The sequence below is a fragment of the Labeo rohita genome, chromosome 9, assembly GCF_022985175.1.
Source record: "Labeo rohita strain BAU-BD-2019 chromosome 9, IGBB_LRoh.1.0, whole genome shotgun sequence".
In the NCBI taxonomy this organism is placed as follows: domain Eukaryota; kingdom Metazoa; phylum Chordata; class Actinopteri; order Cypriniformes; family Cyprinidae; genus Labeo; species Labeo rohita.
Window position 1 is genome coordinate 21,861,853 of NC_066877.1, and position 13,620 is coordinate 21,875,472.

A 13,620-nucleotide genomic window follows, 5' to 3' on the forward strand; every position below is an offset into this window, starting at 1 on the left:
TAGATTTATTTAGTAGCGTTTTAGCATGATAAAATTCTGTAATGTGGTCGCTAACAAAACGTTGCTGTCACTACCGAAAATGTGCACGAATGTGTTACGACCGAAACATGGGATGTTTTGTCAAAAATAAAGTATACTGAATTTCCAACTAAGATGTTATGATAGTGTTTCAATGTGTATTCAAACTAATGAATCCTTAACTTTGAAATCAGCACAATCAACTTTATGCCTACTACAAAGAAAAACTGAATTAAAAATGCAATCTCACAAATCATTTGAAATATTGTTAAAATTGAAATTCTTATTGATGTACCTCTGAAAGCTTTTTAATACAATACAAAAATATATATTTATAAGGAAGATGTAAGGAAAATCTTAATAGGTCAGTATTACCCTTATTAAATTACGTATTGTGTTTCAGAAGTGACACACTTGGGAAGAGGACAAATATTCCTAAACTTTCTAAAAATACAATATGAGAATTAACTGCACAATTATTAGAAAGGTATACCTTGGATATTACAAAATTTGCATACATACAAAGTTTGTGAAAATATGTCCCCCCCCCCAGAAAAATTCTGTATCAGTTCTGTAGAATGGCCCATATAGGTTTTAACATGCATTAACATGTTAACTACAGGTATAAGATATCTTGGTTCACACTGCAACCCAATCTGATTTGATTTTCATATTAAAAAGTTATGACTGCCTTTCCAGTCAATTTAGCAAATTATGAAACTTAGTTTATTCAGGACTTCTTGCGGTTTTGCTAAACAAATAAAACAAGAGACAGAGGAGACCAATGACTTTTAATACACAAATGTTTATTCAGCCAAACTAAGCAACATTATAATAAGAACAGATGTGTGACTGAGCAAGAGAGCGAGCTTGACAGACCAGAACACAAGTCTCTAGTTAAAAAGATTTACTGAAGATAAGTCACATTCCTCAGACACTCCGCTACGATCTTTACCGTCACCGTGCATGGTGCCACGCCGTAAAAACAGAAAAGTCTAATCCAAAGACCTAAAAGTGTCACGTTCGACAGATTCTTTTTCGACAGTTTTCTGTTCTTTAATAAGAAATGAATTTTAGACCACAGAATCTGTGGTACCGGTTGTAATCTACCAGAGAACATAAAAAAATGGACCAAGTCCTATAAACCATGAATTAGACACAGATAGAGGATAAGAGAGAGAGAGTGCACATGTAAGGGTAGGTGTATTCACAGGAAGTACTCCAGCTCATAGCGAACATATGAGTTCTTCTCATCATTGAAGATAAGAGGATAATGTGCGATCAGTGCATCCTGGGAGCCGATGTAGATGGAGTTGTAGATCTTCCAGTACACGTCACGCACTTTGCGTGCAGGATGGAACAAACCCTATTGAAGGAGAAAAAAAACAACATTTGGCTATTAGATAAGTATTTTCTTTAATGAATCTGGCTTCTAGTTTCAGCCACATCCAGCTATTTTTAGCTGTACAAAACAACTAGTTTTGCTGCTTGGTATTGCAAACTGTTGCGTCTTGTATTATTTTTATATATTATCTTGATTATGAACACACTGGTTTGTAGTGTAAACAGGTTTATTGTTTACTTCACGTTGTTATTCTTTTCATTATTTCCCTATAGCGGATAATGAACCGGACATCTCACCCATAGGCTTACTTCTACGTTGAAGAAAAAGGTGGATATAAATGCCAAAAGAAGTGTACAGATTCCACACTGGGAGTGAAATGTACCTGCAAGCAATACTGCAGCATGCGGCAGGGTCCAATTGCTACCCGCAGACCCTCGAGGGCCCCCATGACAGCTTGGATGACATGTGGAGATGTTTCGAAGACATTTGGCCAAACATAGTTGAGCAAATGATTGAGAGAATCTTCACAGCCAAAGCCATAAACTCCCAGAGACATGTGTTGCACCACAGCGCTGGCTGTCTGCCTGTGTACAAGATCCCTGTGGTGGACAGGAAATACAGGAAGTTATAGACTCCTAGTGAAAACACTCTGCATGTTTTAAGTGGTATTTCTCAGTTTACCTGTCCATCAGAGCATCCTCCAAAAGAGGTGTGACAGCATAGATATAATCTTTGCCCATTTCACCGATATACTCGAACAGGAAGGACAGAGACTTTAGGACACCGTTCTGGACGTTAAGCTCAGGGACACGGTACTCGTTCATCAACGCAGGAAGCACGGTAAAGGGCGAACACGTCTCAGCCACGATAGCGATGGCTACCGTTGTGCACACACGGTTCTGACGCTCTTGCACCTTCAGATTGTTGAGCAGCGTGGCCAGCACATCATGAGGTCTAGAGAATTAAGAACGTGACATTAATAATCAACATTTTAAAACCTCAAATAAGAGATTTTGCATTACTGAGAAGGATTTTGTGCTTTACCCAATGGCCTTGGCAATGTAGCCAAAAGTATTGACGGTAGCTCTGCGGATGGCCTTCTTGTGGGCTTTCAACAACTCCAGCAATTCAAAACAGATGCGCATCCATTCCCTGGCAGACACATACTCTGCACCCCTACGAAGAAAACAATGTGTTTAGAAGGCTTTCAGAATATTTCAAATGTTAAAAGCACAAATCCTGCAGGAAACTGTAGGACTGACCTGTCTGCAATTCTGCCCACTAGATCAATGCAGTTCTCCTGCACCTTCTCATGTCTGTTCTTCAAGATGGGAGTCAAACGTGGAAGCAAGTCTTTGATTGGTGGTGTCATCTTGTGCATTCCTGTCAACGGGACATTTACACACTTATTCACATTCGAAAGAAAGCTAAGCAGCAGACATAACTCAAATTTATTTTACAGAATCTAAAATAGTTTTAAAAAAAGACTATTTAGCACAAAACTAAAATCAAAATAAAGTTATAATTAAAGGCACAATATGTACATTTTTGCTGCTAGGGGGCACATATTCAAAACAAACAAAGAAACTAAGGCGTACTTTGATGACGCTGGGATTGTGTGTGGAATCTTGTTTGATTGTGTGGGACTCAGGCAATGTAATAAATGTATTAAAGAATTAAGGTCACTGTAGTATGAAGCATGGTGGGGTTAAAAGAAACAAGGCTGCTGGAGTGATTGCTAATGAAGGACAAGCACGATACATGGCTCGAAAGAAGTGGAGCTTTTATTATGCCACAGTCGACTGCTTCCGCTTGTTCCAGTCATGTGTATGTAGGAAAAAAACAGCAGTGTTTTATCATTTTAGATACATTTGAGTGTGTTGAAAGCACTGTTATAATGCTACTCTGTGCCTTCATCACTTGTCTAATAAAATGCATAATACATTAAAGTGTCTTTGGGGTTTCCATGTTTACTACAAAATAAAAACAGAAAATCAAGCGTGTATGACATCATTGGCAGGTGACGCAATGACACGGTCCACTACACTAGTTAATATTGCTTATTTCACTGGATTTAAACATTCTTCAAAACATTTGGGATAACGTAAAAACACAATTCTAGTGTTTTTTTTTTTTTGATATTTTAATTTAAAAAAAAAAAAGTGTTCCATATTGTGCCTGTAAGTTCAGGTAATTTTAAGGGATAGGTTACCCAAAAATGAAAATTATCCCATGATTTACTCACCTTCCAGGTTTTTTTTTTTAAGTGTATATGACTTTATTTTTTCAGACTAGCACAATTAGAGTTATATTAAAAATGTTTTGGCTCTTCCAAGCCTTATAATGATAGTGAATGGGTGTTGAGATTTTAAATCCAAAATAGTGCATCCATCTATCAAAAGTGTTTTACGCAGCTCTGGGGGGTTGCTAAAGGCCTTTTGAAGTGAATCGAGGCATTTGTATCAGAAAAATAACCATATTTAATACTTTATAAACCGTAATCTCACTAACTTTTGTACACAAGTTCACTAGAGAGTGTCGTTCCAGCAGAAGACGTAAGTGTAACGTAAGCTCTAGTTTCGCAGGAACCAAGTTATGTTTGCAGCAAAGACAAACCAGTCTCATCTTGACATTTTTCTTTACAAATCCTCATTTTGTAGCTTATAAAGTTTTAAATATGGATATTTTTCTTACACAAGCGCATCAATTCGCTTCAGAAAGCCTTTATTAACCTCCCGGAGCTGTGTGGAGTACTTTATGATGGATGGATTGATGCACTTTATTGGACTTCAAAACCTCAACACCCATTCACTGCCATTACAAAGCTTGGAAGAGCCAGAGCACTTTTTATAACAACTCAAACTGTATTCTTTTGAAAGATGAAAGTCATATACACCTAGGATGACTTGAGGGTGAGAATCATGGGGCAATTTTTATTTTTGGGTGAAGTATTCCTTTAGAAAGTAAAAACAAACTTCAATCTAAAAAAACACGTTAGTTTGTAGAAATTTCAATGTATCATTACAAACAACCAGGGGGAAAATGCACACAAAATTTTAATACTTAGGGCTTAGATGCTAGGAAACACCAATACTGAAGCACTTTGATCAACACTCACCAATAACATTGACAATGGCTTTAAGGGCTCCAAGAATGCTACCCAGCACTTCTGGGTATTCTTCACCCAGATACTCATACAACACCACACCCAAATGGCCCATCAGTTTTTCCTACACAGAAATGTCAGAGAAAAATATATTAGTCAGAATATCAGTATTTTAGTTTAAACAGTCCATAAATATTTATATGGTGCCCCTCACCTCTTGGCAGGTCTTCATGACCACCGCTGTGCGTGAAATCAGGTCAGCAGCCTGTTGACGGACTTTGGCGGATTTGTTGTTGAGACGCCAAAGCACTGTACCGCAGATCTGTGGCAAGTACGGTTTAACTCTCTTACCCAGAGCATTTACCACCGTACCGAAGCCATTTAGCATCACAGAGTCCTAGGGATACAGATGAGATTATGACGTAAAATGAGAACATAACAGCAGGATATTTTAGATGCGGCAAAGACCGTAACTCACCTCAGTGGTCTGTTCCTGGAAGGCGTACAGGATACCGTCAATAAGCTGCTCCTCCAGTTTGTGATCGATGTCAGCGGCACCAAGGTTGCCCATAATTTTCTCAATGGTCTCCATCACCATTTTTCTGTACTGCTCAGCTTCATCCTTCAAGTCATCCACGATACGGGAGATAATCTCAGCTGCCCCTACCTTATTGGCCAGCTCCACTGTAGTGTCCACTAACTGTTAAGAAAGTGAAAAAACAAATTATATTAAATGCGCGTTGCTAACAGTTAACGTTATTTTGAATTACATTATGATCTCACACACACCTGTCTGTAGTTGCGTCTATCCAACGCCATTCTGTGCTGCCAGAAATGTTTAAAGAAGGGGGGCAAAATCTCTGTTTTAATGTAATTGGCTTCCACACCATCTGTGCCACAGCACTGCTTCACCACCTGAAATGTACAAGAAAAGAAGTTTAACCTAAAATGTTTTAGAAGACTATATTTTTAATGCTTCTGAATAGTGTTTTTATGACACGCCACCAATTGGCCATATTAGCGGCAATGAATGTAAACAACGGCACTTAAATGAACAAAACTCGCACATCCGGGTAACTAAGCAAATCGTGATGTAAGTGCAAGCCCTCTATAGTTTTCTTAACGCACCTTGAGGACAATCTTCTTCATTTCCTCATCAGGAGACTGGAACTCTCGAATAAGGATAAGCATCACTTCTCTGGTATAATAGTTGGCATATTCGGCGTCCATAAGAGGAATCAAATATCCAATGGCTTTTAAGAAGGCAGCAAGACCCTAAGAACACACAAAAATACTGTTAATAACATATTTACTAAAACTCAGAATCTTTGGGTTACATTCCAAAACGTAAGTAAATACTTCAATTTTCCATTGACCAAACACATTCTCACCTTGCCTCTGTGTTGCCTGATACCTTTCCAAAGAGGTTTCAGCACAGAATCAAAGGACTCGATACCGTATGGTGTAGCAGCTTCAGCCAGGGCAGCAATAGCCAGAGCACTGATGGTTCGCACTTTTTGCTGCTCATCCACGAGACCTGAAGGAATAAAGCAACAGCTTGAGACTTTCCCCATACAGCAATGTAAAAGACTTTTTAATACACCCACATACAGAAAGATGGAAGCTACAATGCCATACTAACCATGCTCGATAATCTCCACCAAGCTGCGGAGATGGGGCAGGATAGCACAGCCCATGAGAATAGCGATCTGCTGTACAATCTTGATACCCGTGTGACGAGCCTGCCAAGATTTCTTGCTCTTACAAACAGCCTTGAGGAAAGGCAGCAGAGATGGAATGCCCAGGGCAGACGCCACAACGGCGAAAGCACGAGCTGTCGTGTTTCTCACATACTCATCCATGTTGTCAATGTCAGGCCTCATGGTGGAAATCATAGTGGCCAGACCTGCAGCCTGTGAAAGAAGAAATGCAATTCAATTAAGGTATACAAAATTTCAAAATGAATTAGACAACTGTAGCGATACTGTTATCCACCGAAGTTATTTAGTATTAACAGTCAACCATCTTACCTTTGCCAAGTTGGAGATGATCTCTCTGCCCTCTACTCTAGCATAGTAATCTTCATCAATCAGCAAGGGCTCAATCACCACAAGAATCTGTAGGTACAAATAGGAACATCAGAAAATAAACATGGCAACCAATTTCTCCACCCAATTATTAAAATTAATGCTCACATGCTATGCGGACTTACCTTGTGAACGTATGGTCGAACCAAGTCATCAAGTTTGTAGAGGATACGATCAATGACTTTAACCAACAGATGACGTTCCTGGTCCTCCAGTGTAGGAGACATCAGCAGGGGCAGGATCTGGTTAAAGAGGGGCCCCGCACCAAACTCTCTGGCTTTATCTGTGATTTGACGAAGAGCAGCCTGAAAGGAGAGAGCTAGTTAGAGATCTTCTTTCAAAGATTGTGTTATAGTCCATCAAGTGTGAGAGAGGATACTAACCTTTCTCATGGGAGGGGTTCCATTCTTGATCTTCAGGAGCAGCTTCATGATTTTGCGCTCCTTCTGTTCTTCTGGACTGAGGGTGGACTCATCAACTTCAACCTGCAAACAGATTGGATAAATCGGTTACAAATTAAATTTAGGATTTATATACTTAAAACACTGTTAATGACAATTTTGATAATATTACAAGTGCTGTTATTACTACTAATGATAATTAGTTGTGCTTGTAAAGCATCAGTTATAGCACCATAGGAACCACCCCATAGACTTTAACTGGAAAAGAATGAGATGGATATCTCTGGAAGAGAAAATTGTATAGACACTGGGATGGGCTCTTTGGACTCAAACTGCCAAGAACTCTTTAGATATCACCCTGGGAAAATGTCCAACCCTAGTAACCATATAATATATTCAATTACCCATATCTCTGAACCAGAACAACTGAGACATGAAAGTGGACTCATTTTACTCAAATTTATTTATATTACTATAAAATGTATAACCTTTAATAATAACAACAACAAATATTAATATTTAACCTATTACATCTTAAAATTTCAAAAGACTAATCATTATTTTTAAAAAGCATTCATATATTCCCAGGTTTTCCACCAGGACTCACCAGCAGTTTATCAAAGTACTGGATGTCATCTGGCTTGAGGAAGGGCAGGTTTCCAGAGGGCTGATCGTTGACTTGTTTCATAGATCTATCCTCTGTTTGCATGTGGAAGCCAGTCATACCTCCAATGGGAGTGGGGGTAGCAGCTAACTTACGGGCTGGGGTGCGGATGGGCACATAGCCTGCTGGTGGAGGAAGCACCTACGGAAATTGGCAGATGAAAAACAGTTAACAACAGCAAAATATCAATAAATTAATTTCCAGACAGAAAAAAAGGTATTCTGTAAATAATAATATGGTTATGTACTTTGTATCCTTCTGGAAACATGGCATCAAGTTCCTCATCAGTCAATGGGCGATTCCTCTCATCAATCTCTCGCTCCCAACGCCAAGCCTGCAGCTGTTCTGGAGTCATGCTCATCAGGTGACCTGTAAACATTGAAAACGTTAGCGCATCGCCCAAAAAAACAACTGCATTTTATAACTGTAACAACCAACAGTATTGCTCCAGTACCTGGAGTGGGCGTGGCCATATTCATAGCAGGTGTGCCCAGAGGGGTTTTTCCAGGGGTGAGAAGAGGAGTTGAAGAGCCCATCTGACTGGCTGGTGTTTCATCCCATCTTGACTTCCTCTTGCTTGCACCTGGGGTGGGCGTCTCACCCACTGACTCATCTCCTCTGTCTGTACGTGGAGTCTCAGCCCAGCCACTGCCATGACCAGGTGTCTCTGAAACACAAAATAAAATTATTTAAAATCCCTGTGCTTTAAATATCTGCTATGAGTAAGTACAACACAAACTGGATAGAAAATATAACGTAAATATACCTCTTTCTGTCTTGGGGGTTTCATCCCAACGGTTCTTGCGCACACTGGAAGAGGCGCCTCCATGGCCGGGAGTGGCGTGTCCAGGGGTGTCTCGGCCTGGTGTGGCAGCTCCAGCTGGGGTGTGGCTTGGTGTGGGCTCCCACATACGTGTGCTCGGAGTGGCTCCCGGGGTCTCGCTACCTTTGGGACGGCCAGGTGTCTCATCCCAGCGACTGTTGGAAGGTGTGTGTCCTGGTGTCTGGGTAAAGAGAAAAACAGGATTAGCAATGCAACACGTATCTGGCTTTTTATTCAATTTAAATTAAAGAAATAACTGAATTAAACTGCACCCCTAAGGCAGTTAAAGGAAATTTACTCACTTCAGAACCTCCATCTGCCTGGTCCCAACTGGACACTTTTCTGGGTGTGGAGTTGCTGGGGGTTTGGTCAGCTGTCTGGTCCCAGCGTCGTTTGCGTTTGGCCCCAGCAGCTTGAGCCGCAGCAGAGCCGTTCACTGCTTTCAGCTCTCCAGATTTTGCTTTCTCTACCATCTGCAGCCTGATCTCTCTCTGGAAAAACACATAAAATGTTTTAGTCAAACTTTTTTTTTTTTAATCTACACCTTACAGCTTCACTAAAAGCTAATGTTATTTACCTCTTCTTTGGACAGATGCTGCTCCTTCATAACATCCATGTACGTCCTGACCTGCATCTTTGGGTCCGGCGTTTTGCCCCCTATGCGAAAGAGCACCAACAAGATGCGAGGCGGTCAGCCAAGTAGGTCTCAAAACCAGCGTTTTCACACACAAAGCACTACAGTCAACTGTCCCTGAATAGATGGCCTTAAATGTTTAAATTTACTATCCTCTCATGACACAAAACAACCCTAGACAATAAAAGCTAAGCACTCTTAGTATACAGTCATACATTAAGAACAGGCAGGTACAAAGAGGTTTCTGTTGCTTTTAAGAGGAGATAAGGAGAGGATATAGCCATCACTGATGCAGGGTCCTGGGCTGCGCTCTCCAGAATACGTACACTTTCAGTGCCAAGGGTCCCTCTGCAGTCAGACTTCAACCGGCAGAAAAGAAGCCTAGAAAATTTCTCTTTACCATTAGTAACACTTTGGAAAAGGGTTTGAACTCACACACACAATAGCATACCACCTGTTCTGCTCTTGTAACTCATTTAAAAAAAAAAAAAAGTGAAAAAACGACTTTGCAAAATTGTAAAATAACTTATTGTACTATATGTGTTGCAGCCAGAGACACTGAACACTTTGGGGAATTCTAATAAAATCATTAAAAAAAATAAATTTAAATCAAATTAAGTACTTAAAACGCACATTTGTGCATACTTGTGCATCTAGTTTCATCAAAAAAATATATATCTACGATGAATTGGCATGAAAAGTTAAAATGAGAAGGGAGGACATGAAGTTGAGAAGAGAAAATTGTCCTTGATGAGGTTTTAAAAACAACACATGACTTCATAAAAAAAAATAATAAAGTTTTGTGAAACCATTGTGGATTCCCCTGAAAGACTCTCTGGCCTCACACCAGAGCAAAACTAGCAACTACGGTCTTGAATTATCTGATAAACACGCTGCTTTTTGTTGACCATAACCTACACAGGACGAGTTGCTGCACCCTTAAGAGAGTGCAGACAGGACTGGCATAGCAGTACTGCTGTAGGAGAGAAATTAAGGACAGTTAGTATGGGCCTGTGGAATCTTGGTACACAGATTCTTCAATAGATATATCTCTATTTTATGAGAATAAAATAGAAATATATTTACACAACAGTTTTGTAAAGCTTCCTCTGTCTGGGACTACATGCAAGATGTTTTGCCTGATCCAGAATCAATTTCCTCCCATAACCTGACCCCGACTGATGCAGTCTGAGTGTGTGCAGCCTGTTGTAACATGTTTTGAAGTTTCTAAACTCCTTGCTAATTTGTACCGGTATAAGCACCACAGGCCATAGGTTTAAAGATAGTAAAATGGCTGGGAAACATTTTATTAGATGTTCAATTTGACTTCACAAGGCTTTGTAGCAAACTACAACTGGTAAGCATAGTAAATTGTAAAGTTTCTCCACAGGTGACTCAAGATTATTTAGAGTTTCACTCTTTTTGAAAACATTACTGACTTTGACACATCATGGGTGTCTAGCCAACATGCCACTGGGCAGTTATAGAGTATATTACGGAAAAAGAGAAAAGTGAAAGGAAAACTGACAGTAATTGCAAAATGAAGTACAGCCTCTGGCATTATTAAACTTAATAAAAGTGTCTGTGTTTAAAGTGTCTGACTAATGTAATGCATGTTTGACACACACACAAAAAAACACATTAACCCTTCGAACAACACACCTACCTGCAACCTATGTCTTGATGAGACAAATGACACCACCCAACCAACTGTCTCCCAAAACCTTTGCTGCCCAAACTCTCAATCAAAGATAACTCCATCACATCCTATTAAAAAAAATTATGTCTTTCTAAAAATAAAAATTATGAGACAGTCTTCCAGGTCAGTTGAGTCCAGGGAGCAAGTTGTTGGGTGGTGTTCGAAGGGTTAACAAAAATGGTCTGGACCGGAAATTCATGAACAGAGTAAATACTGATTGGCATGGACAGAAAATAAACAAGGGAGAACAGTGGTATAAAATTTACCATCAGCAAATGGGTCGTGACGCTCAGGGGAGATGATCATCTTTTGTCTGCGTTTCTTGTACTCGTCCTCACGGTCTGAAATCTTCTGTGGTCTGTGTTCAGCAAAGGGATCATACTGCAGGATGGGCAAAAAAATATATTGTATGTTATCAGTTATCTTTTATATCCTTCAACAAATGTATTTGGGAAACACGTACAGTTGAGGTCAAAAGTTTACATACAACTTGCAGAAATGTTAATTATTTTAACAAAATAAGAGGGATCATACAAATGTTTTTTTTATTTAGTACTTACCTGAATAAAATATTTCAACATAAAGGACATTTATATACACTTTGACCCTGTTCAAAAGTTTAAGTGTTTTTTTTGTTTGTTTTTTGTTCAGTGATAGTTGTTCATGAGTCCCTTGTTTGTCCTGAACAGTTAAACTGCCTGCTCTTCTTCAGAAAAATCCTTCAGGTCACACAAATTATTTAGTTTTTCAGCATTTTTGTGTATTTGAACCCTTTCCAACAATGACTATAGGATTTTGAGGCCCATCTTTTCATACTAAGGACAACTGAGGACTCATATGCAACTATTACAGAAGGTTCAAACATTCACTGACACTTCAGAAGAAAAAACGATGCATAAGAGACAGGGGTGTAAACTTTTGAATAGAATGTGTACATTTTAATTATTTTGCTTAAATATCATATAAATATCAAATATACAAAAATCCAAAAAAAAAAGTGTGTGACCTAAAGGATTTTTCTGAAGAACAGAGGGCAGTTTATTTTTTATATTTAAAAATATATATATATTAAAATTATTATTTTGGTAAAATAATTAACATTTTGCAGATTTTGCAAGGTGTATGTAAACTTTTGACCTCAAACATAAATTACAGATTTAACTTGAAAATGAAATATCTGTTAATTACCTGCTCGTCTGACTGAGGAATGGAGTTGAGTATTGCAACCGGTGCATGATACCCTGGTTTCTTCTGTCCAAGAAGACTTGTGGACGAATCTTCATCATCATCCTGAAATACAAAGAGTTGGCTTCAGAAACTCTTTGATGCAGTACTTACACATGCTGACATGGGCTCTTTGAAAGCTATTAGAAGTGTTATGCTATCACTTACATCTTCCTGCTCGTTGGCAGCAATTGAAGTCACATATCCGGCAAAGCGGCTGTCACTGCCTCCGTAGATCTCCTGGTCATAATATCCAGTGGAATCAAGCCCAACCCCCCTGGTCAGCTCCCTCCACCAGGGCGGCTTTCATCCCCTGGATTTCCAGGATCTGAGCCTCAATGTCTAAGAGTAAACAACAGCCAAGAATTAGTACCTTAAAATACCTATGAACAGGCGATCAGTAATTCATTTTACGCCTCATATATTGCATAAATATACACACATACTGGAGTTACACTCAGTCATACAGTGGAATACAATTCCATAAGTATAGCATGATCCTCTAAATCCATAAATAAAAAAAGAGTTCGTAAACACGCATAATATAAACACTTCGTTAAAGGCGACGAGAAAGAAGACAATGACCCACATAAACAAACGCTTACATAAGCACTGTAAACATACAGATAATGAATAAAATCTATAATTCTACAGAGAGATACAAAACAACCAAACCCAAAATTGCTTTAATGATAAACAACCGTATAAAGGGAAAGTTTTGGTTTGTGTTTGCCTGCATGTTTGCAACGCCATTTTGGTTTCAACACATAAGTGATTAACCAGCGTATTTTGTAACATACAAACTCTACGCAACAAAAACAGACAAACTGCTTATAAACGTATTTCTGCAAACGAATGTTACAAACAACTCTGCCATAAACCACAACACAAATCCGTTATTGAATATTTGTTGATATTCTCAGGTGCGCCACGGCCAGGTTTGATTCAACGATCAGACGCCATATTCTATTCACCACCTCAGACTGGCCTAATTTTGCTTTTTCTCGCTAATTTCACTTCTTAGGACTGAAGAGAACAGACAGCCCAACTGCGATGTAGACATGAACAACAAAATCCGATATATTCTTGAATAATATTTGGAAAATTAACTTACCGTCATGTGTTTTGGCGATCTGCGCCATTTTCGTGCTGTTGTGTGAGCCTCAGTACCGGAAGGCCTTTGACTGTACATCCGACTGCACTGCTCTCACGAGAACGCGCAGGCGCAGTCCCTGCGGCACAAACAATGCGCATGCGCAGATGTAAGCGTCAACACGGATGGCAAACGTCAAGACTTTAGTATACCCCCTGCTTTGCTTGAGAAATGTGGCTATTGTAGAGTAGATTTCTTTGTACGTGCATTTCTATTAAACTCCAAAATATAGGTTAACTTAAATGATTAAAATAATGAAATAGTTATTAAGACCACACTTTCTGTTACGGAATGTTACCAGGACGTACCTCTTTTCTCTTTATAAAACTGCTGTTCTAAACACGTTCCACACAGAAGGATTAGATGAAAGCATATGCTTTTTATTGTTTCAAACTGATGTGTTACAGGCATTCAATGAAGCAGAGACCCAACTGTAATGTTTGGAAAGTTTTAAAAAGCATTATGG

General features: G+C 39.2%; 1 protein-coding gene across 1 annotated transcript; it reads right to left on the minus strand.

Annotated features, from left to right (window-relative positions):
- Positions 1 to 803: 803 nt before the first annotated feature.
- Positions 804 to 13,167, minus strand: sf3b1 (splicing factor 3b, subunit 1). Its single transcript, XM_051118486.1, is given in 26 exon segments — positions 804 to 1,384; positions 1,746 to 1,962; positions 2,045 to 2,317; positions 2,408 to 2,539; positions 2,626 to 2,746; positions 4,482 to 4,593; positions 4,684 to 4,866; positions 4,948 to 5,169; positions 5,259 to 5,384; positions 5,598 to 5,744; positions 5,861 to 6,006; positions 6,112 to 6,382; positions 6,500 to 6,586; positions 6,682 to 6,861; positions 6,940 to 7,041; positions 7,565 to 7,762; positions 7,869 to 7,990; positions 8,076 to 8,288; positions 8,388 to 8,625; positions 8,747 to 8,935; positions 9,022 to 9,101; positions 11,044 to 11,158; positions 11,966 to 12,067; positions 12,170 to 12,283; positions 12,285 to 12,343; positions 13,116 to 13,167. Coding segments are annotated over 26 exon segments (3,936 nt in total). The 5' UTR covers positions 13,144 to 13,167; the 3' UTR covers positions 804 to 1,225.
- Positions 13,168 to 13,620: the final 453 nt, after the last annotated feature.